General features: G+C 48.4%; 1 protein-coding gene across 1 annotated transcript in view; it reads left to right on the top strand.

The window, feature by feature from the left end:
* The first annotated feature begins 1890 nt into the window (after positions 1–1890).
* The window catches only part of HIVEP3 (HIVEP zinc finger 3), a 76999-nt gene continuing 57009 nt past the window's right edge, over positions 1891–21880 (top strand). Inside the window, exons 1-2 of the mRNA XM_007952718.2 lie at positions 1891–6948; positions 11795–11940. Of these exons, the coding sequence (XP_007950909.1) occupies positions 1891–6948; positions 11795–11940 (5204 nt within the window). The remainder of the gene's footprint in view (positions 6949–11794; positions 11941–21880) is intronic.

Here is a 21880-nt window from a genome sequence, read left to right as displayed (position 1 = left end):
ATAAAATGGTTGGATGAAATGGAGCCCACAGTAACTTCCAGCTTTGAAATTCTGACCATATTTCTGAGGGGAAAGGTCCAGCCTAGACTGACTAGCTTCCAGCTGTGTCTGAAAGCAGCCCCATTGGAGGAGGCAAGCACCTGGGGTTTCCACTCAGACCAACTGTGTCCCTCAGCTTGACAAAGACCCCTCTTCCAAGCCAGGGCATCCATGGGGCACTGACTAGCCAAGGAAAAGTTACAAAGCTGGAGGAACCTGCCAGAACACATTCTTCCTGATGATTGCTTGGCCAATCAGATGGTCATGGCTATATTAGACTGACTCCCCACATGCTGTGGCAGTGGTTTTCAGCTTCACCATGAAATACTGGCTTAGGAGGTAGGTTAGTAAGGAGGTAAAAAGCAATGAATGATTCAGCCCCTTATGAGCATTTTCAGACTCAGGGCCAGATAGAGATTAATACTAAGCTGAGATCTAACCTCTCCCTTGGAAAACTCATCCCTGAATAACCCACCAGCACCATCTCCACCACTAGTGTTCAGATAGTGGCATACACACCTATTATCTCATTGGACCCCACTGAAGCCCTGAGGTGCATTGAGGCAGAAATTGCTGTTATGCAGGCAAATGAAGTGTTACCAGTTGCCAATGAGTCGATTCCAACTCATGGAAACACATGTGTACAAGAGTTGAACTGTGCTTCATAGGGTTTTCTATGGCTGATTTTTCAGAAGTAGATCACTGGGCCTTTCTTTCAAGGTACCTTTGGGTGGACTTGAACTTCCAACCTTTTGGTTAGCAACCCAACACATTAACCATTTGTACTACCCAGGGATTCTAACTGAGGCATAAACCAAAAAATCTGAACTCACTGCCATTAAGTCGATTGTGACTCATAGTGACCCCTCCTTGGGTTTCCAAGGCGGTATCACTATGGAAGTAGATTGCCCAGTCTTCCTTCTGAGGAATGAGGCATAGAAAGCCTCAAACCCACTCAGAGTCAATCTGGAGCAGAGAGTAGAATTTAGGCTTTCTGTTTCTAACTGCCCTGCAGTTCTCTGAGCCCTTTCCTGACTTCTGCTCCTACCACCCCACAAGTTATGGTCCTCACAGTAGGCATTGTGTCACTCCACCGTTACATGAAAGCAGGTGAAGGAAGGGTGGGGCCATTGGGCAAATGGAGCTGGGGACTTTGAGTTTCAGGTTGAGTTTCCCTGGTTAAACTTTTAGGACTAGCAGCTAGGTTTGACATTGAGTCAGAGCTGCCTAGGCTGTAGACAAGTCGCAGTAACTCTCTCTTCTCTTTTGTGTGTGTGTATTTCTATGTGCGTGTGTATGCTTTGGTCTGGTCACTGTAGAAGAGCGTGACTTCTCCTCAACGGCTACTGATCTACAACACGAGACTAGAGGAGAGAAGAGACCAGAACGGAGCCACTCACAGCATCCAGTGTGGCTTCTCTTGTGCCAGGACCAGGGATGACTGGGCCATGGACACAGACATCTCCAACTTTCCACAGTCCGTATAGCACACAGGGAACTCCTGGGGGGCCACTTACCACTGCCAACTGAAATAATACAATGGCAATATTGACATCCTTCATGATGTTTTCAAGACAGACATTCAGGCAGAAAGTGCCGGTGCATTTTCTGTCTGCAAAGTAGAGGGCCATGCCTCACCAATATGAATGGTTTGGACCCTGATGACCTGCTCTGAGTCCACTGACAGCCAGTGACACTTGCAAAAAACACCCAAAGCCGTCTTTGGTTTGGCTTCTGCAGCTCTTGACAAATGTGGCCAAAGCCAGACACCTCCTTGGGACACTCAGATTCTCCATAAATGCTGCCTTCCCCAACCCTCCCTGAATAGCATCTGAAGTCTCTGTGAAGGTCATGGATCCTGAACAAAGTGTCAAGGGCACCAAGAAGGCTGAGGGAAGTCCCCGGAAGCGGCTGACCAAAGGAGAGGCCATCCAGACCAGTGTTTCATCCAGCACCCCATACCCAGGCAGTAGCACTGCAGCCACCCAAGAAAGCCCCCTCCAAGAGCTCCTAGTCCCGCAGCCTTTCCCAGGCTCCTCATCAGTTCTTAGGGAAGGCTCTCAGGAGAAAACAGGCCAGCAGCAGAAGCCCCCGAAGAGATCCTCCATCGAAGCCCCCGTCCACATCTCACAGCTTCCACAGCACCCTCTGACACCAGCATTCATGTCACCCGGCAAACCCGAACATCTCCTGGAGGGCTCCACATGGCAGCTGGTCGACCCCATGAGACCTGGGCCCTCAAGCTCCTTCATGGCCCCTGGGCTTCATCCACAGAGCCAGCTCCTCCCTTCCCATGCTCCCATAATCCCCCCTGAAGACCTACCTGGCATCCCCAAAGTCTTTGTGCCCCGTTCCTCCCAGGTCTCATTGAAGCCTGCAGAAGAGGCACACAAGAAGGAGAAGAAACCCCAGAAGCCAGGCAAGTACATCTGCCAGTACTGTAGCCGGCCCTGTGCCAAGCCCAGCGTGCTCCAGAAACACATCCGCTCTCACACAGGCGAGAGGCCCTACCCCTGTGGCCCCTGCGGCTTCTCCTTCAAGACCAAGAGTAACCTCTACAAGCACAGGAAGTCCCACGCTCACCGCATCAAAGCCGGTCTAGCCTCGGGAATGGGTAGCGAGATGTATCCCCCAGGCCTGGAGATGGAGAGGATCCCTGGGGAAGAGTTTGAAGAGCCCACTGAGGGAGAAAGCACAGATTCAGAAGAGGAGACGGGCGCTCCATCCAGTCACCCTACAGAGGTCTCCCCTAGACCTAAGCACCCTCTCCTTTCCAGCAGTCTGTATAGCTCTGGGAGCCATGGTTCCAGCCATGAACACTGTTTCTTGTCCCAGTCCAGCACATCCCAGTCCCTCGAGGACCCCACTCCATTTGCAGAACCCTCATCTGAACACCCCTTGAGCCATAAACCTGAGGACACCCACACAATAAAACAGAAGTTAGCCCTGCGCTTAAGTGAGAGGAAGAAGGTGATTGATGAGCAGGCTTTTCTGAACCCGGGCAGCAAAGGGAGCACTGAGTCTGGCTATTTCTCTCGCTCTGAGAGTGCTGAGCAGCAGGTCAGCCCCCCAAACACCAATGCCAAGTCCTATGCTGAGATCATCTTTGGCAAGTGTGGGCGGATCGGGCAGCGGACCACCATGCTGACCTCCACCTCGACCCAACCCCTGCTTCCCCTGTCCACTGAAGACAAGCCCAGTCTGGTGCCTTTGTCTGTGCCTCGGACCCAAGTGATTGAGCACATCACGAAGCTCATCACCATCAATGAGGCTGTGGTGGACACCAGTGAGATCGACAGCGTGAAGCCCAGGAGGAGCTCGCTGTCGCGACGTAGCAGCATGGAGTCTCCCAAGTCCAGCCTCTATCGGGAGCCCCTGTCATCCCATGGTGAGAAAATGAAGCCGGAACAATCACTGCTGAGCCTCCAGCACCCCCCCAACACCACCCCCCCTGTGCCTCTCCTGAGAAGCCACTCAATGCCTTCTGCTGCCTGCACTATCAGTACCCCCCACCCCACCTTCCGAGGGAGCTACTCCTTTGATGACCATATCACCGACTCCGAAGCCCTGAGCCGCAGTCACGTGTTTACCTCCCACCCTCGGATGCTGAAACGCCAGCCGGCAATTGAACTACCTTTGGGAGGCGAGTATAGTTCCGAGGAGGCTGGACCAAGTAGCAAAGACACAGCCTCCAAACCTGCAGAAGAACCAGAACCCAAGGAAAGTGAACTCACCAAAAAGACCAAGAAGGGTTTGAAAACTAAAGGGGTCATCTATGAATGTAACATATGTGGTGCTCGGTACAAGAAAAGGGATAATTATGAAGCCCATAAAAAGTACTATTGCTCAGAGCTTCAGATCACAAAGCCCGTCTCCGCAGGTGCTCACACATCCTCGGAAGCCGAAAAGAGTCAGGCTGAGCATGAGCCCTGGTCCCAGATGATGCATTATAAGCTGGGGACCACCTTGGAACTTACTCCACTGAGAAAGAGGCGGAAAGAGAAAAGCCTGGGGGACGAGGAAGAACCATCTGCCTTTGAGTCGACTAAAGGTCAGTTTGGCAGTCCCGGGCCATCAGATCCTGCTCGGAACCTTCCCCTTGAGTCCACCAAGTCACCAGCAGAACCAAGTAAATCAGTGCTCTCCTTGGAGGGATCCACGGGCTTCCAGCCAAGGACTCCCAAGCCAGGGTCCAGTTCAGAATCAGGGAAGGAGAGGAGAACAACGTCCAAAGAAATTTCTGTCATCCAACACACCAGCTCCTTTGAGAAATCCGACTCGCTCGAGCAGCCCAGTGGCCTGGAAGGGGAAGACAAGTCCCTGGCCCAGTTCTCATCACCCACACCTGCCCCTCATGGACGGTCAGCTCATTCCCTGCAACCCAGATTGGTCCGCCAGCCCAATATTCAGGTTCCCGAGATCCTGGTGACTGAGGAGCCTGATCGGCCAGACACAGAACCTGAGCCACCCCCTAAGGAGCCTGAGAAGACAGAAGAGTTTCAATGGCCCCAGCGCAGCCAGACACTTGCCCAGCTGCCAGCTGAGAAGCTGCCACCCAAGAAGAAGAGACTGCGCCTGGCAGAGATGGCCCAGTCATCTGGGGAGTCCAGCTTTGAGTCCTCTGTGTCCCTGACTCGCAGTCCAAGCCAAGAAAGCAGTGTCTCTCTGAGTGGGTCCAGCCACTCAGCCTCATTTGAGAGGGAAGACCATGGAAAAGCAGAGGCCCCTGGGCCCTCATCTGACCCACGCTCCAAGCCATTGGGCACCCACATGCTGACTGTCCCCAGCCACCACCCACACTCCCGAGAGATGCGCAGGTCAGCCTCAGAGCAGAGCCCCAACATATCGCATTCTGCCCAGATGACCGAGACACGCAGCAAATCATTTGACTACGGCAGCTTGTCCTTGGCAGGCCCTTCCACACCAGCCCCAGTGGCTCCTCCAGCTCCAGCAGCTCCTTCAGAAAGAAGAAAATGCTTTTTGGTGAGACAGGCCTCTCTCAACAGGCCTCCAGAAACAGAGCTGGAGTCAGTCCCCAAAGGAAGACAGGAGAGTGAAGAACCACAGCCCTCATCCAGTAAATCATCTCCTAAAAGCTTGTTGCCCCAGATTTCCTCAGCAGCCACCTCACGCAGTGGGCACCCAGGAGGCAAGAGCCAGGTGCAAGACAGACCACCGCTGGGATCCACTCCACCCTACACAGAAGCGTTACAGGTGTTCCACCAACCCATTGCCCAACTGCCCTTGCATGAAAAACCATACTTGCCCCCTCCAGTCTCCCTTTTCTCCTTCCAGCACCTTTTGCAGCATGAGCCAGGACAGCCTTCAGAATTCTTCTCCACCCAGGCCATGTCCAGCCTCCTGTCCTCACCGTATTCCATGCCCCCACTTCCTCCCTCCTTGTTTCATCCCCCACCACTTCCTCTCCAACCTACTGTTCTGCACCCAAGCCAACTCCACCTCCCCCAGCTCATGCCTCACCCTACCAACATCCCCTTCCGGCAGCCCCCTTCATTTCTCCCTATGCCATACCCAGCCTCCTCAGCACTCTCTTCTGGGTTTTTCCTGCCTCTGCAATCCCAGTTTGCCCTTCAGCTCCCTAGTGATGTGGAAAGCCATCTTCCCCAGGTCAAAACTAGCCTGGCCCCACTGGCATCAGAAACAGCTGGCCTCTCCCCCAGCACAGAGTACAGCAGAGACATCCAACTGCCCCCTGTGCCTCCCCCAGCGAGCTCTTCAGCACCCACATCAGCACCTCTGCTTGTCCTGCCCACCTGTCCAGACACCATGGTGTCTCTGGTTGTGCCCGTCCGCATTCAGACCAACATGCCGTCCTATGGGAGCGCGATGTACACTACCCTCTCCCAGATCTTGGTCACCCAGTCTCAAGGCAGCTCAGCAACTGTGGCTCTTCCCAAGTTTGAGGAACCCCCATCCAAAGGGATAACTGTGTGTGGGGTAGATGTGTATGAGGTTGGTCCCAGACTGGCTGGAGTAAGTGAAGAACAAAGCAGAGGTTTCCTGACTCCATACCTGAGAGTGCCTGTGACATTACCAGAAAGAAAAGGCACTTCCCTGTCATCAGAGAGCATCTTGAGCCTGGAGGGGAGTTCATCAACAGCAGGGGGAAGCAAACGTGTCCTGTCACCAGCTGGCAGTCTTGAACTTACCATGGAAACCCAGCAGCAAAAAAGGGTGAAGGAAGAGGAGGCTTCCAAGGCAGATGAAAAACTAGAACTAGTAAAACCATGCAGCGTGGTGCTTACCAGCACAGAGGATGGGAAGAGACCAGAGAAATCCCACTTAGGCAGCCAGATCCAGGGCAGGAAGGAGCTGGAAACACTGTCCAGTCTATCCTCAGATCCATCTGACCCAAAGGAAATTCCTCCCCTTGCTCACCCTACATTGCCTCATGTAACAGCCCCAGGCTCCGAAGCTTTGAAGGAATATGCCCAGCCATCTAGCAAACCTCATCGCAGAGTGTTGCCCACACTGAGTGTAAAGAAGGAAGATTCCAAGGAACAACCTGACCTCCCTCCACAGATGCCCCCCAGCTCGCTGCCTCTGTCAGAAACGTCCCCCAGACCAGCCAAGTCTCAAGAAGGTATGGACTCAAAGAAGGTACTGCAGTTCCCCAGCCTCCACACGACCACTAATGTCAGTTGGTGCTATTTAAACTACATTAAGCCAAATCACATCCAGCATGCAGATAGGAGATCCTCTGTTTACGCTGGTTGGTGCATAAGTTTGTACAACCCCAACCTTCCAGGGGTTTCCACTAAAGCTGCTTTGTCCCTCCTGAGGTCTAAGCAGAAGGTGAGCAAAGAGACATACACCATGGCCACAGCTCCGCATCCTGAGACAGGAAGGCTTGTGCCATCCAGCTCCTGCAAGCCCCGCATGACAGAGGTAAGTTCAGCCTTATTTTTCTTCATACCATTGATTAATAAAGAAAAAAAAAAAAATTAATCTGCTGAGCTTTTGAAGCCGCATTCTCCTTAAGTCCCATTTGCAAAACTATAGCCAGATGAGTGGGAAGATTTCCTTTCTGGAAGCTGTGCCTTCCTTATGAGGAAAATGTTCATTGAATTTCTTAGTAAGTTTGTCCCTCACAATACTGGAATAGATACAATCCAATGGTAGCTAGAAGGTGATCCTGCTTTCCCATTAGCCTCTATTATAAAATCAAAGATGCAACATCAGAGAAGAAAAAAGTGATTCTCCAGACCTAGTTGGAAACCTTAGCTAATGGGAATGTTTACAGCCAATTTTAGAACCACTTATATGGTTTTCCCATATAGTTTTGTTTTTATCCTTCTTTTCTCATTCCCCACATCTGCTATTTCTGTCCCCTAGTACCACTTGAAATCTTCATATTTCCAGAGGTTCTAGAATTTGACACAAACAACTCCTGAAATACTCCTGTCTTTTTTGTGTTTGGGATAATAGAGCTGGGCTGCAGTATCCTTCTTTCCCAGTAGGTGGCAATATCACTCAGATTTTAACCCATCTGTGCTATGTGGTGGGAGGGAACTCTGGTGGCATAGTGCCTAAGGCATTTGACTGCTAATCAGAAAGCTGGAGGTTAAAACCCACCAGCTACTACTCAGAAGGAAGGTTGGGCAATCTACTTCCCTAATGATATTGCCTTGGAAACCCAAGGAGGGGTTGCTATGAGTCGGATCCGACTTGACGGCAGAGAGTTTTTTGTTTGTGCTGTATGGTAGCATCTGGCCCTCTCCAAGGGCTGGTGTTTACTCTTTCATTGTCTCTGACCTGTGCCTGCTTCTGGAGCTATGAATTGAACTGATTCCTAGCTTTATAAGCTCAACAAGTTTGATACTCTATAATTCCATGTTTGCTTCAGACAAAAGATACCTATGTACCCTTACATGGCCAGTTTATATATTCAAGCCATGATGTGTTATTTGACTTGACATTGGTGGAATAAGAATTGGTCTTTTTTTATTGAAACCTCAATGAAACCTCACAGGAACTATACTGGACCCTTTAATCCAGTCATTTCTACCATCTCCATTCTGTATATGAGGGAACTGAGGCTCAGAGGCTAAGGGAGTCCAAGATCATATGTCAGTTGTTTTTTTTTTTTTTTTTGCACACTTCAAATTTGAAACCAGACCTGTCTGACTCCAAAGAGTCTTTCTATTTTTCTTCTTTCAATTATTTGATGAAAAATAACCCTGAGAGATTATTGCAAATTTAAAGATGTTCATTAGTGTGGCTTCAGACCAGATGCTTTAATCATATAGTCAGAAATCCCCAAAAATAAACTCATATTGTAGATAAATGATCAAAACTGTGTCTCATAACTTTCCATACATTCATACTTTCTCTTTTATTATTGATTGGTGTGCACTGAATCTGTTCTTAGCTCTGCTGGATATTCTTCACAGAACTGTTTTCCAATATGTCCATGTCAATATATAGACATCCCTAGTTGAGATTCCCACTTTTGCCCTAAACATCACGACTGACTTGCTCTCCAGTATCTCTTCCTGGCAAAGGTTACTCCCAAGACATTGTTGTCATTACATTCATACTTATAACTTCTTGAGTACTTACTGTATGTCAGTATTATGCTAAACTTTATTCTCACAAGCACCTTGAAAGTTAGGATGCCATATCACCATTCTGTGGATAAGGACACCAAAGCACAGAGAGGTAAATAACTTGCCCCAAGGCCACACGGTAAATTGCAGAGTTTGGATTCTAAACTAGATGTCATTCCGAAGCTCTTTCAAATTATCTGGGCTGCCTCTGTGTTCTGACAACTAAAAACTCAATAGGCCATTTAAGAAAAAGGTAATTAATTTGGTTTAATTGGGTTTGGCAATCATTTGTTTATATTATTGCTTTATTAAAATGAGCTAAAATCTGTGAACTTTATTTCTGAATATTCTGTTTGATTCCTGGCACATTTCCTGTCAGAAGTGCCTCAAGCTGGTGCATTAATGTAACTCTGGTCCATGGCTTGAAGCCTCTCTATTTTCACCTCTCTCTCTTTCTCTTTCCAGTGATGGGAAGGTCATCACCTTCCAGTACAACCCAGTCCATTTTTTGATAGTGATTTGAGAAAATTTTTTATTCTATTGAGCTGACATTTGTCATTCTTTAGCTGCCATTCTTTGTTAATAATTCTGAAAAGTCCCTTTAGGCTTAGGCTATCTTGGCATTTTGAAGCTCTTCCTAACTGTCTTCATGCAGGTCTGGGCCACCCTAACATGCTTGAGTTTGGTCACAGATTTTTTTTTTTCTATTTATAAGCCTGGGAGAAACGTAAACTTATGTATGAATCCACTTTACATCCACATTCCTTTTCCCCAGGCCTCTCTTTCCTTTTATCTTTGGAGATCATTTTGACAATCATATAACATTTGCAGAGAGATTAAGAAAAATGACTTGGGTGCCAAGTTGCTCAGGTTTGAATCCTGGAGCTCTGGTAGTGTAGTGCCTAAGGCACTTGACTGCTAATCAGAATGCTGGCAGTTCAAACCCACCAGCCACTCCTCGGAAGGAAGGTTGGGCAATCTACTTCCACAGTGATACTGCCTCAGAAAACCAAGGAGGGGTCACTATGAGTCAGGTTCAACTTATGTGTGATGGCACATAACGACAACAACAACCTCACTTACTAGCTGTGTGACCTTGGGCCAGTTACTTCTCTGTACCTGGGTTTCCTCATCTGTGAAAGAGGAAGAATACTAATACCTCATAGCACTATGTTGTTGTTGTTATTTGCCGTCAAGTCGGCCCCGACTCATAGCGACCCCTCCTTGGGTTTCCGAGGCAGTATCACCATGGAAGTAGGATTGCCCAAACTTCCTCGGAAGGAAGGTTGGGCAATCCTACTTCCGTAGTGATACTATAGTGGTAATTAAATGAGTTAAAATATGCAAAGTGCACTCAGAGCAGTGCTTGGCACATTGGCCCTCAAAAATATTTTGAGCTATATTTATTCATATGATGATTATTAAAAGCCAAAATAGATCCCTGACCCCACTGCTCAATTCCAACAGAATTCCCTGGTAAAGTGGCTCCTCACCACCAAAACCAGGTTCTTTCAGGTTGGCCTGGGCATCACAGCTGGTGTGAGGAAGAAGCTGCTCTTCCAGCCTGTGGGAAATCCATTAACTATCCCATGAATAGCCCAGATCACAGGCCAGGCAGGAGTGGAAAAGGCTTCCTCTGGAAATCCTAGGGTATTGCTGAAAATCAGCCACCTTCTGCCAAAGCAACAGTCTAGACCCTCACTTGGTATCTCCCTACCCCCAGTTCTAAGGAGATCATTTATGGGTCACTGGGTCATAGAAAGGAGCTCTGGGAGCTAATGTAGGCTGTCAGACCCTGAGACGTAGAGAAATGGAGGAACTCACCCAGGCAGTTTAGTCTGCAGTGGCTGATATGGTGCTAGGACTCAGATCCCCTTTCCTAATGAAGTACCTTTCAGCTTGGCCCCACCCTGGTTGGTACAGGGGACTGTAATTCTTAGGTCGTCCCAGAATCAGGAGACATGGTTGCTTTTCCTGCAGGCTGGAAACAGCATGGGTTCTTGTGACCTTAATGACAATATGACAGTGACATGAAGTAGGATGAGAACCATACTCCTGGGTCTGCTGGCCCCCTGTCCCCAGAACAACATCACTGTTCCCTACACAAGGGTAGTGGTGGCAGACCCCCACCACCATCTGGAGGATCAGAGGACATATTCTTGGGAGAGTGGAAGATGTCCAGGAAGCACAAGGTCAATGACAGCACTCCCCATCAGGCCTCACAGTTGAACCCATGTCTTTGTGAAGAGAATGGGTTTCCTTAGACACCAGAACCTGCACACCCCAAGTGCACACCCATCAGTGGGCCAACCCAGAAACAGCTTCACTATGCTCCAAGCCTCTCTAGGCCTGGCTCTGAGGGACTCTGGGGTCAGGGTTTCTGGATCCCAGTCTTTGGTACAAGCTTGGGGGCCAGTATCCTAGGGCTGGAGACCTTTTCTCTGCTTCCAGCTCTGTCCTTAACTTGCTAAGTGTCTTTGGATGCCTTGAGCCTCATTTTTCTGATCTGAAAAGAGAACTGGACCAGTCAAAGGCCAGAAGCTACCCAAATGTGCTCCCAGGGTAGGAGGTGATGACAAGGAGGCTTCCCAGACAGAGTAGGCTTAGAGTGGGAGCCAGGCAGGACTGCAGGGCTCCTGCCTACCTGTCATGCCCACTTGTCCCTGCCTCTTGGGGAACATATTGCAGGGCAACCTGCTTTGGTCTGGATGACATCATGGCTTCAATATCCCATCTTATGATTTATACTGCCGGAATCCTCCCAGAGTCATTCAGGCCTAAGATTTAGGAGCCCTTGCCCAGAAAAGAAGTGACCACCTCACCAGAAATCCTGAAATTGGGTAGACTCAATCCCCAAAGTGAACATAGCACAAAACAGAAGGTGGTCTGGAGGCCCTGAGAAGCTCAGGGCAGGTTCCCAGGGCTATGGCCTCTGGCTTTTCAAACAAGCTAAGCCTCTTAAGTCCAGCCCCACTGCCTCATTGCAGTGGCACAAGTCAAAAGACTGGGGAGGTCTTATTCCTGCAAAATGGAACTAATGACACCTCTTCTGGCCCAGGGTGGAGAATGAGTGAGCTAGCCTGCTTACGCATGAAATACGCTCTAAGGCATCATTAGTATTATGTTCCTAACTGAGAATGAACAATCTAACTAGTAATGGTTTTATCATCCCTGCGGTGGGCCAGGTTCACCTCCCTTTGCTGGTTTCCCCAGAAGGCCAGAAAGATACAGCTAGAGTGGAAAAGGAAGAAGAGAAACGAGGGAAGCCGGAGGAGGACGCTCCTGCCTCCAAGAGAGGGGAGCCGACGAGGATCAAAATCTTCGAAGGAGGGTAAGAACCACGTTTGGTTTTCAGTTTCTGCTGTGTGTAGAACACACGCTAGCTAGCGTGGCCAGTGGCTGAAGGTGGACTGTGTTCGGCAGCAGCGAGCATCTCAAACAGCAGTACTGTGCCCCTGAGGTTTCCTATGGTACCCGCGATGCCTTTTAGCTTCTTTGTGGGACTCACAGGCTACTCTGTGCTTAAAAGCACTGGGCTCTTTCGTGGGAATGGGGGCGCTGGTGTTGGTTGCAGATCTGGAGGAGTCTGGGTCTGTCTCTAGCCCGTTATTTCTTCAGTTGCTGGTCCCTCAGTTGGGATCAAGGGTGAGTCCCCCAGGCTCTGTCTGGGCTACAATTTACCTTGCTGTACGTTCCCTGAAAGTCACCTCTGTATGCCCAACTGGCCACTTTGGCGTGCCTTTTCCTAGGCCCTGTCCCCTGGCTTTCCTGAGGGAGCTCGCCTCTGCCTCCAGGGCTGTGTGCAGAGCTAATAGCACACAGCATGCACCAGCTGTTACACTGGTCACACGCCAGGGCCCAGGGCTCAATGGTTGTTAATGTTTTTAATATCATTCCTGGCGTTTCTCCTTTGCTGCTTGTCTTTGGAACCTAGTGATTGAAACAACTCAGAACTCACCGGGCTCCAGAAGGGGGCCTCGTTTCAGATTTGCTTCATGGAAATTTTGTGCAAGCTGTGTTCTGTGTGGTCACGTGTTTGCTCTCTGGAATTTGGGATGTCTGTAAGCAGGTCCCGTGGTGTCTGTCTCAGGGTCCTGTGTCTGTGTCTCTGGTGTCATTGATGCGGCCCTGATTCTACATGGCCCTGGAGGCAACAATGTGGAGGAAAACTTACCTCCTAGGGGACAGTCCCCATGAGTACTGGCCAACATGGGGGTGTCACTGGGGGCCTCTGATTCCCCATCCCTGCAAGTTCCTACCTCACAGAGTAAAAGTGGGGACATAAGTTCCTCCATAAGGCTTGAGTGAGAGCAAAGGCTGTCAAGCTCCCCAAGACCACCAGTCTGCAGCCTCTGGTGGCCCTGACCAGCAAGGCCTGGGGTGGTGGGTTTGGAAATGTGTGTGTGTTGGGGGGGGGGGGTTGTGGTAAGTTGTTACAAAGACAGGAGGGAGTCAGGGAGGGTAAGCATCCTGCAGTGTGTGTTGGGGGGCACGGGGCATCCTGCCCCAAATACTAAGAACAGCTCCACTGAGAAACAGTGGACCAAAGCTTTTTCAAAATGCAAAACCCTGTTTCCTTTTGGGTTTATAAAGGGTTTCTGCTCCTGCTCCTGCTGTTTGGTTAGAGTGCCCTCGTGTGTCTCTGTGTTCACATGTCACGGAGCCCTTTTCCAGGCCACCCAGACTTCATCACAGCCTTGGTGCAAGTAAGCTCAGTGACTTTCTTGCTCCCCTCTTCCTCAAGGATTGCGCATGGGGCTGGGAGAGGCTGCTGAGTGTTAGCTGGCAGACAAGGAGCTTGCCCTCAGCAGCATTCTGTGTGTGCAGAAAGAGTGGTTTGCGTCTGTCCCGAGAAGCACAAGCCTCCAGACTGGAGGGCCTACTAGTTAGCAAAACTTGATTCAGTCAGATCCAAACACCAGTTAAAGGAAGAGGGAAGAGGGTTAGGTCCTGTGCAGTGGCACTAGGATTGGAGTCACCCAGTTCAGTAACTCATTGTGTTACACATTCCCTCTGTGGCCAACCCCCCCCCACCACCACCACCACCAATGCTGGGTGAGCTGAGCTGGCAGCCAGCGAACCTTCCCGCCTAGGCAGAGTGACTGTAGCGCTGCACAGCCCCGCCCCTCCCGCCCCTGGGGAAGCTCCTCCTCTCTGCCATCTGCCTAGGTGGAGACCCTCCTCTCTGCCCAAAGGCAGGCAAGTTGGCCCACCTGCCAGTGTAAGGAGCTACCACACTGGGTGATGGGTGACTCCAACCCCAGTGATGCCATTGCCTTGGCAGCCTCTCCTACTGGGCACTGGCCCAGTCTTTGGCACAGACCCTGGGGTCATTTTGGTGCCACCCCCTCTGACAGTGTCAGGGAGTGCAGTCTGCACCCCTGCACCGCCTAGTGACCACTGGTCCTGTGGGCTGTGAGTGCAGAGGCGTCTCCTTCCTTTAACTTCTTCCTTCTGGACCTTGGGTACATTGGATCCTCTCAGACCCCTTCATCTCTTCTGTGGCTCCCTCACACCCATACACACACACACACACACACACACACACACATACACACACCCCTACTGCCCTGGATTCCCTGTGAAGCCTGGGCCTGGGAAGAGACAGCTGGCAGGAAGCTCTCCCCATTCTTATTTAAAGCTCTGCTGTCTGCTGGCAGTCTCTGCCCACATGGTCTGCCTTCAGGTAAAAGGTGAAAGGTTACACCCAAGTTCCTATACTCTCTCTCCATAAGGATGCCTTCTCCTCCTCTTTGTCAAAGTCAAAGGCTCTGCCATTCTCCCCCAGCATAGATCTGGGAATCAGTATCGACTCCTCCCGCTTCACCCATTGTCACATCCAGGCTGTCACTTACTCCCACCTGCTCTGCCTCAAGACCTCCCTCTTTTCCATGGTCCATCATTTCTACCCCAAGAGCAGCTCTTCCACTTACCTTTGTTCTACTTCAGACAATTCCTCCATGTCTCTGACCCTCACCTCATCTGTAAAATAGGGCTAGTAACATACTTGGTAGGATTGTCAGAGATCCAGTAAGAACAGTGTAAAGGCTTATACTTGCAGAACAAATGGAAATCTGTGCATTTTATCACTATTACATCCTTTTTTTTTTTTTTGTCTGTCTCCAAGATTATTTCACTGTGCACTGTCAACTGTGAGAAAGATCATCCCCACTTTTTAAACTTGTCACATCCAATTTGAGCACTTACAGGGATTTCTGTAGTGTAGCCAATCAGATCTTTCACTCTCCTCAGTCCAGCTGTCCCATCTGGGGACCCACTGTGCCTCTCACTCTTGTTTCTAGTGATCCTGCTACATTCATGGTTCTCTCGGGCTGGTGGCATCACCCCACCACCACCACCGGGAGTGTTTGGAAATGTGGGAGGTAGGAACACTTTTGTCACATAGCTGCAGGCACCGCTGATATTCCATGGATGAGCCCATGGATGTCAACCTCCATACAAACATACAACCAAGACATGTCCCACTCAAAACACCAAGGGTGCCCCCCACCCAGAAACAGTGAATATATCCATTTGCAGTCACCAAAGTTTTACCTTAGACTCATTTCTTCTTCCCCTCCTCCCCCTTCTTTTTAAACACAATGAATGTTTATTTTTCCCTCCAGTACATATTTGACAAGGCTCTACAGTGGGGCTTCGTTCTTCAGAGTCACTAAGGGATCCAGACCAATAGAGGCCAAGAGAGGAAGAATTAAAAACTGGTGACTTGTGCACTGGCTCTCAAAGCTTCCACCAAGAAGTGTGTGCTCATGTTTCATTGGCCAGAGCAAGTCACATGGCCTCACCTGACTTCAAAAAAGTGGGGAAGGCAATCCTGGCTTGGGCCTGGGAGAACTGAAAATATTCAGTAAACATCACTAATGGCTACTCCAATCTGGTTAATCATAACATCTGCAACTTGTTATTTTTACTCAACAGTGTTTTTGAGATGCATCCATAATGATGAATTAATAAGCCAGACATAAACAAGTAGATGCTGTAAGGTTCCAATATCGTGAGTGTTTTTATCACTAGTTAAGCTCTCGTTCCTATTTTTCTCAACCCTAATTCAGCAATCAATCAATTAATCAATCCATCAGGAATGATGTATTTGATCAGTGCCTCGTAGGTGCCCTGTGCCAGGTGATGTCACTGACCCTAGAGGGTTCTACCTTCAAAGCACTTGTGCCAGGTTCAGGTCCAGGGCTGAGACTATGGGTTGTTAGGGCTGAGAAGCTGGCAGCAGGGAGAGATCCCTGAGGGCTGGAGTAGCCAGAGATGGCTTGGGGCTGGGCCTGGAAGGATGGATGAGACATGAACAGGCAGAGAAGAAAGGTGGGTTGGTCAGCAGTCCCAGTGCAATGATGATTCATGTACCAGGCCAGGCAGATTTTTCTTCTTGCCACAAGCATTCTGCCTTGCCAATGTCATTCATCCCCTTGACTTTAAACCTCATCACTGTGCCAAGGACACTACATCTGGTTCTCCAGCTAGCACATCATTTCTGAACTCCAGACCCTGTAGGGCATCTTTCCTGGGAGACCCACAGACGACTGCAAGTCTGCATATGCCAGCCAAGCTCTCCACTTCTCACCAACAGCTCCTTCCACATCTAGATCTCAGAAAAAGCAGCCATCACCCCCAGCCCTTCACATTCAAAGTCTCAGCATCATCTTGGAACCTTCCTCTCTCCTGATCCTCCCCCTTCCAATTAGTCCCCGTATTCTGCTGTCCACATGAAATAGTCAGCAATTCAGATGTTGTCTCTTTCTGCTTCTCCTGCTGCTGCTTTGGCCTCTCTCTCTCTGGGTATACCACATCAGTGCCATTGAGTGTCTTTCAGCATGGCTCTGCCTATGTCATGCTTCTGCTCATAACCTTCTATGACTGTCTTACCTACAGGATCCAGTTTAAACTCAGCCTGATATTCCTGGCCTCACAGTCTGACCAGTTCCTGTTGGCCTTTACTTTCTTCTGCCTGCTGAAGCCTACCCATTACCAAATCCTACCCAGCTTTCAAAGGCCAGCCCCTTCCTCTAATGACCCTCCCAGACCCCTCCACATCCTACAATTCTCTATGTTACTTCTGGCATAACCAAACCAAAGCCAAACCCACTGCCATCAAGTTGATTCGGATTCATAGCAACCCCCGTTGGGTTTCCAAGGCAGTTAATCTTTATGGAAGTAGATTACCCCATCTTCCTTCCACAGAGTAGCTGGTGGGTTTGAACCTCCAACCTTCTAGTTAGCAGTCAATGCATTAGGCACCATGCTACCAGAGCTTCTTTCTGGCGTAACAGTCATACCAAAATCTATTCCTATCTCCCTCCAAGACCTCTCTTGACTTGAGTCCTAGGACAATGCTCTGCACACACTGCATCAGTCAATATTTCTGTATAGATTTCCATGCACACAACTCCATTTCTGCATTCTCCATCACTTTCATACCTGAACAAAACCTATATGTTCCAGGAAACCTTATGGGAATGCCCATTGGTAATGTGTTGGCTTTCTCCCCTAGAACCCATGCATTTGCCTTGGTTGTTTTAGAAGGCCTTTTTTGTTACAGAATGTTATTTTCACACATACAAAGTTATATTGTTCCTTGGGAGTAATGGCTGTATTGTCTTAACTCAAGTTCACTTGTGACAAGGAAAGCTAGGGTAGAAGAGGAAGAGACTGGAAATGATAAGTAATCAACCAGCTGCCAGGAGGGTCACCCAAGCCCATTTGGGGGAAGCAGGTGGCAGTGCTTAGGGTCTGAAGGGAATGAGCAGCACAGTGGCAAGATCCAGCTGGGATACCAGGCCCAGCTGAGCCAGGAGAACTCAGAGAGCTGACCATGGGCTAGAGGCAAGGGATGGCTGGGTTTAGGACTCCAATTTAGAAGGGCAGCCCAGCCTCAACTAGGGACTGGAGTATAAGGCAGTGGAATAGAAGCCCAACTGTCAGCTGGGACAACAAGTGTGAATTATAATGCCTCAAGGGCATTGGGGTTGCCCAGAGTTCCCTCCTAGCCCATCAGGCCTTTATTAAGAGGAGTTTATGCCTCTCATTAAGAGCTCTGGTAGCATAGTGCCTAAGGCACTTGACTGCTAATCAGAAGGCTGTCAGTTCAAACCCACCAGCCATTCCTCGGAAGGAAGATGGGATAATCTGCTTCCGTAGTGATACTGCCTTGGAAACCCAAGGAGGGGTTGCTATGAGTCGGGTCCAACTCGATGGCACATAAAAACAACACACCTCTTATTAGGAGCTCTGGTAGCGTAGTGCCTAAGGCACTTGACTGCTAACCAGAAGGCTGGCGGTTCAAACCCATCAGCCACTCCTTGGAAGGAAGGTTGGGCAATCTACTTCCATAGTGATACTGCCTCGGAAACCCAAGGAGGGGTTGCTGTGAGTCAGGGCCAACTCAATGGCACATAACAACAACAACAACATGCCTCTCATTGTTTCTCAGACCCATCCAGAAAGAACTTTGGGATTACCTTTGCTCTTACCAAGGTCAACAGTGGCCTCCACCTTGTAGAATTCAGTGGTCAGTTCCCACCTCTATTTTCTGACAACATTTGACTTATTTGTTCATCCCACCAAACTTTCTTGAAACACTTTGTCCACTGGGTGGTTTAAAGAACACTATCTTTCTTGATTCTCCCTTTCCTTCATTGTCCGTACCTTCTCATCATCTTTAATGGATATCATGCTTGGTAAAGTGGAAGGTCAGAGAAAAAGGGGAAGACCCTCAACAAGATGGATTGTCACAGTGGCTGCAATGATGGGCTCAAGCATAGCCCAAGAGGAGGGCACAGAAGTAGACAGTGTTTCATTTTGTTGTACACAGGGAGCTCTGGTGGCATAGTGCCTAAGGCATTTGACTGCTAACCAGAAGGCTGGTGGTTCAAACCCACCAGCCACTCCTCGGAAGGAAGGTTGAGCAATCTACTTCCGTAGTGATAGTGCCTCAGAAACCCAAGGAGGGGTCACTATGAGTCATATCCAACTCAACAGCAGTGAGTTTTTTTTGTTTGTTTGTTTGTTTGTTTAGGGTTGCTATGACTCAGAATCGACTCAATGGCACCTAACAAAAACGTCTTTCTTGATTCTCCCTTTCCTTCATTGTCTATACCTTTTCATCATCTTTGGTGATTTTCCCATCATCTCCTTAGTCTCTAACCATGAGAACCCCCCAGTGCTTGGCCCCAAAGCCTCCCCTCTGCTCCATCTAAAGTCATTCCCAAAGTGACCCTATATGCATCTATAGGTTGATGACTCCAAAATTCATATCTCCAGCTGGACTTCTCCCCAGAGCTGCGTCTCTTATGTATCCAGCTACCTGCATGACACTCCACCTAGATATCCAATGAATTCATCCTTAGTACAACACAACACATTAACAGCACAACACACTAGTCACTAAGATGACTTACCGGACTTCGTATATTTGATTAACAAATTATTTTAAAAGTTGGCTTAATTCAGTAGTGTTCTACTTCAATAAGTTACATTGTAATATTTGTACTTTCTATTTCATGTATCTCCATATCTAATAGCTGAATTTATTCTTATTCAAATCTAATAGTTCATGAAGCATAACCAACACTTGTTATTGTATGGAGAATCTATGTTTAAACACATGCTTACATACACATGTGTGTTCACAAAATAATACCTGGGAGAGAATAGTTTTAATTTTTTTAAATTTAAAGGCTATATTCTTTTCTAATAATTTTTGTTGGACTTTGAAGCCAAGAAGTATAGCATATTTTTCAGGCTATATCATAGTGCCTAAGGCATTTGACTGCTAACCAGAAGGCTGGCAGTTCAAACCACCAGCCCTTGGAAGGAAGATTGGGCAATCTACTTCCATAGAGATACCGCCTCGGAAACCCAAGGAGGGGTCATTATGGGTCGCAATCAACTTGATGGCAGTGAGTTTGGTTTTGGGGTTTAATCCCATCTTGCTGTAAACTCCAGTCAAAAATTAATGATTATGTTGAATTATGCCTTTGGTAATATTTGGTAATAAACATCTGTGTGTTTATTGGTGAACAAATTGATTAAATTATGAATTAGATAAGCAGTGATAAGTTGGAGCCTTTTGGATAGCTGTGAAGAATAAACTCCTTAGGTAAGCCATTCTAAAATCCCAAACTGGAACCAAAAATATGGAGGTTATAAACTGTACAACATGACAGAAAAACTGTATACATTACCACACACTTGTTAAATGTCTCTGAAAGTCTTCTAAGTGACCAAACTGAAACCAAACCAAACTCACAACCATCCAGTCATCCAACTCAAGCAACCCCATAGGGTTTCCAAGGCTATAAATCTTTACAGAAGCAGACCGCCTAATCTTTCTTCCAGGGAGCAGCTGGTGGGTTTGAACCACCAGCTTTTTAGTTAGCAGCCAAATGCCTTAACTACTACAATACTAGAGCTCCTTTTAAGTGACCAAAGGAAGTAAATTAAAGCATCTTTTGAAGAAAAGAAGCAAAATCACTCATCGAGTTAAACACAATGAACATTTTACACAGGCAGCTTCATTTTTCCAGATGCTCTTACCTCACATCTGTTAGCAAATCCTGTCAGCTCAACCTGGAAACCAAACCCAGAATCTACTTATTTTTTCCCACCTCCTGGGCCAAGCCACCACTGTCTCCCATCTGCATTATCACAATATCCTCCTACCCAGTCTCTTGCTTCTGCCCTTTCCCACTACAGTGGATTCTCAGTCCAGCAACCAGAGTGATAGGTGTTAACATGACAGCAGACCTTGTCCCTCCTCTGCTTAGTGCCCTCCACAGCTCTTGAGTGGCCTGCAAAGCACCCCTGTATGTTCTGGGCCCAGCTTCTCCCTGACTTTACCTGCCACATGACCCCTCACTCCTCACAGCCCTGTACTTCAACCACAGTGGCCTCTTTGCTTTTTCTCAGACATGCTCCTTCTTCAGGGCTTTTGCATTCCCTCTGCCTGGAATCTCATTTTCCAGAGAGTCCTTGGCCTCCTCACTTCCCTCCCTTATTTACCCTGACAGTGAAACCTTCCCAGAACACCCAACATAAACTTGCACCTTTCTTATTCCCCTTCCTTTCCCTGCTTTGTTTTCCTCCTTGTATTTACTAGTTCATTCATTTGTTCCCCCCACAGAAGGCAGGAATTGTGTTTGGTTCAATGCTGTACCCTCAGTGCCTAGAATTGTGCCTGGCACATAAACAATGCTGGAGAATGTACATCAAATGAAGGAATCTGCCTCCCTCTTATCAGAATTGACTCAGACCTTGGGGAAAGGGCAGATCCCTGGATTCAGTGGCTCTTAGAACCTGAGAGTGAGTTGAGCCCTCAGGGTTAGAACAAGGTCACAGAATTAGACTGAACTAGGCTGGGCAGGACCAACCCATTGGTCTGAAGTCACCCAAGGCAAAGTCAGAGGGCTTTACTTATGGGCTGAATGTATGGTGTTAGAAGCCAAGGTTACTTGCTTGCTGATCAAATTTTTAAAGGTAACAATGAAACAAACGATGCCAAAAGGTCTGGCTTGTGGCTGCCAGCTTCTAGACCAGTGCCTGCTTTGAGCAGAGCTATGTGTTCTAGAGGTTGGTGAGGATGGGTCCTGGGCTCTCAACTCTGGATGGAGCCTGCTTTTCTCCCTGGGAGAGTCCAGGCTGTCAGGGCCCTGCTTTCTTCCTGAGTCCCAGTGTCTTAATCTCTCTTTAATTCTCAGACTTCTTCCTGGAAGTACAGTTCTATCCAACTTCCATCACATGAGTCCATGGCGGGTTTTGTTCTCCTCTTTAGGCACCCAAATCCCATTGCTCCATCTCTCTTAGGAAACATGGCCTGGATTTCAGGATGAGGGTGGGGGTTGGGGAAGCAGATGGGAGGGTGGGATATTGCAGAGTCCAGGTGAGATATCCAGTGTCTTAGACCAGGGAGGTGTCAGTAAAGATGAGGACTGGACCTATTGGACTTCTGATGAACCGGATAAGGAGGGTGAAAAAGAGAAGTTGGAATTAAGAATTACAACCAAATTTCTGGCTTGAGTATTGGATGATTGATGGTGGTGTCATTTATTGAGAGAGGAAGGGATGGGGAGTAGTAAGAAATAAGCTTGGAGAAGGGGAGTACAAAACTTTGGTGGTTATGTTAATCTTGAGATATCAGTCATACATCCAAGTGCAGGTGTTCAGAAAGGCATTTGGCAACTGTGTATATGGACCTGGCACTCAGAGGACAGGTCTGAGCTGAAAATAACATATCTGGGTGCAGT

The sequence above is a fragment of the Orycteropus afer genome, unplaced genomic scaffold (assembly GCF_000298275.1).
Source record: "Orycteropus afer afer isolate SDZICR_OR568_19922 unplaced genomic scaffold, OryAfe1.0 scaffold00355, whole genome shotgun sequence".
Lineage (NCBI taxonomy): Eukaryota > Metazoa > Chordata > Mammalia > Tubulidentata > Orycteropodidae > Orycteropus > Orycteropus afer.
This window is presented reverse-complemented; position numbering and strand designations above follow the sequence as displayed.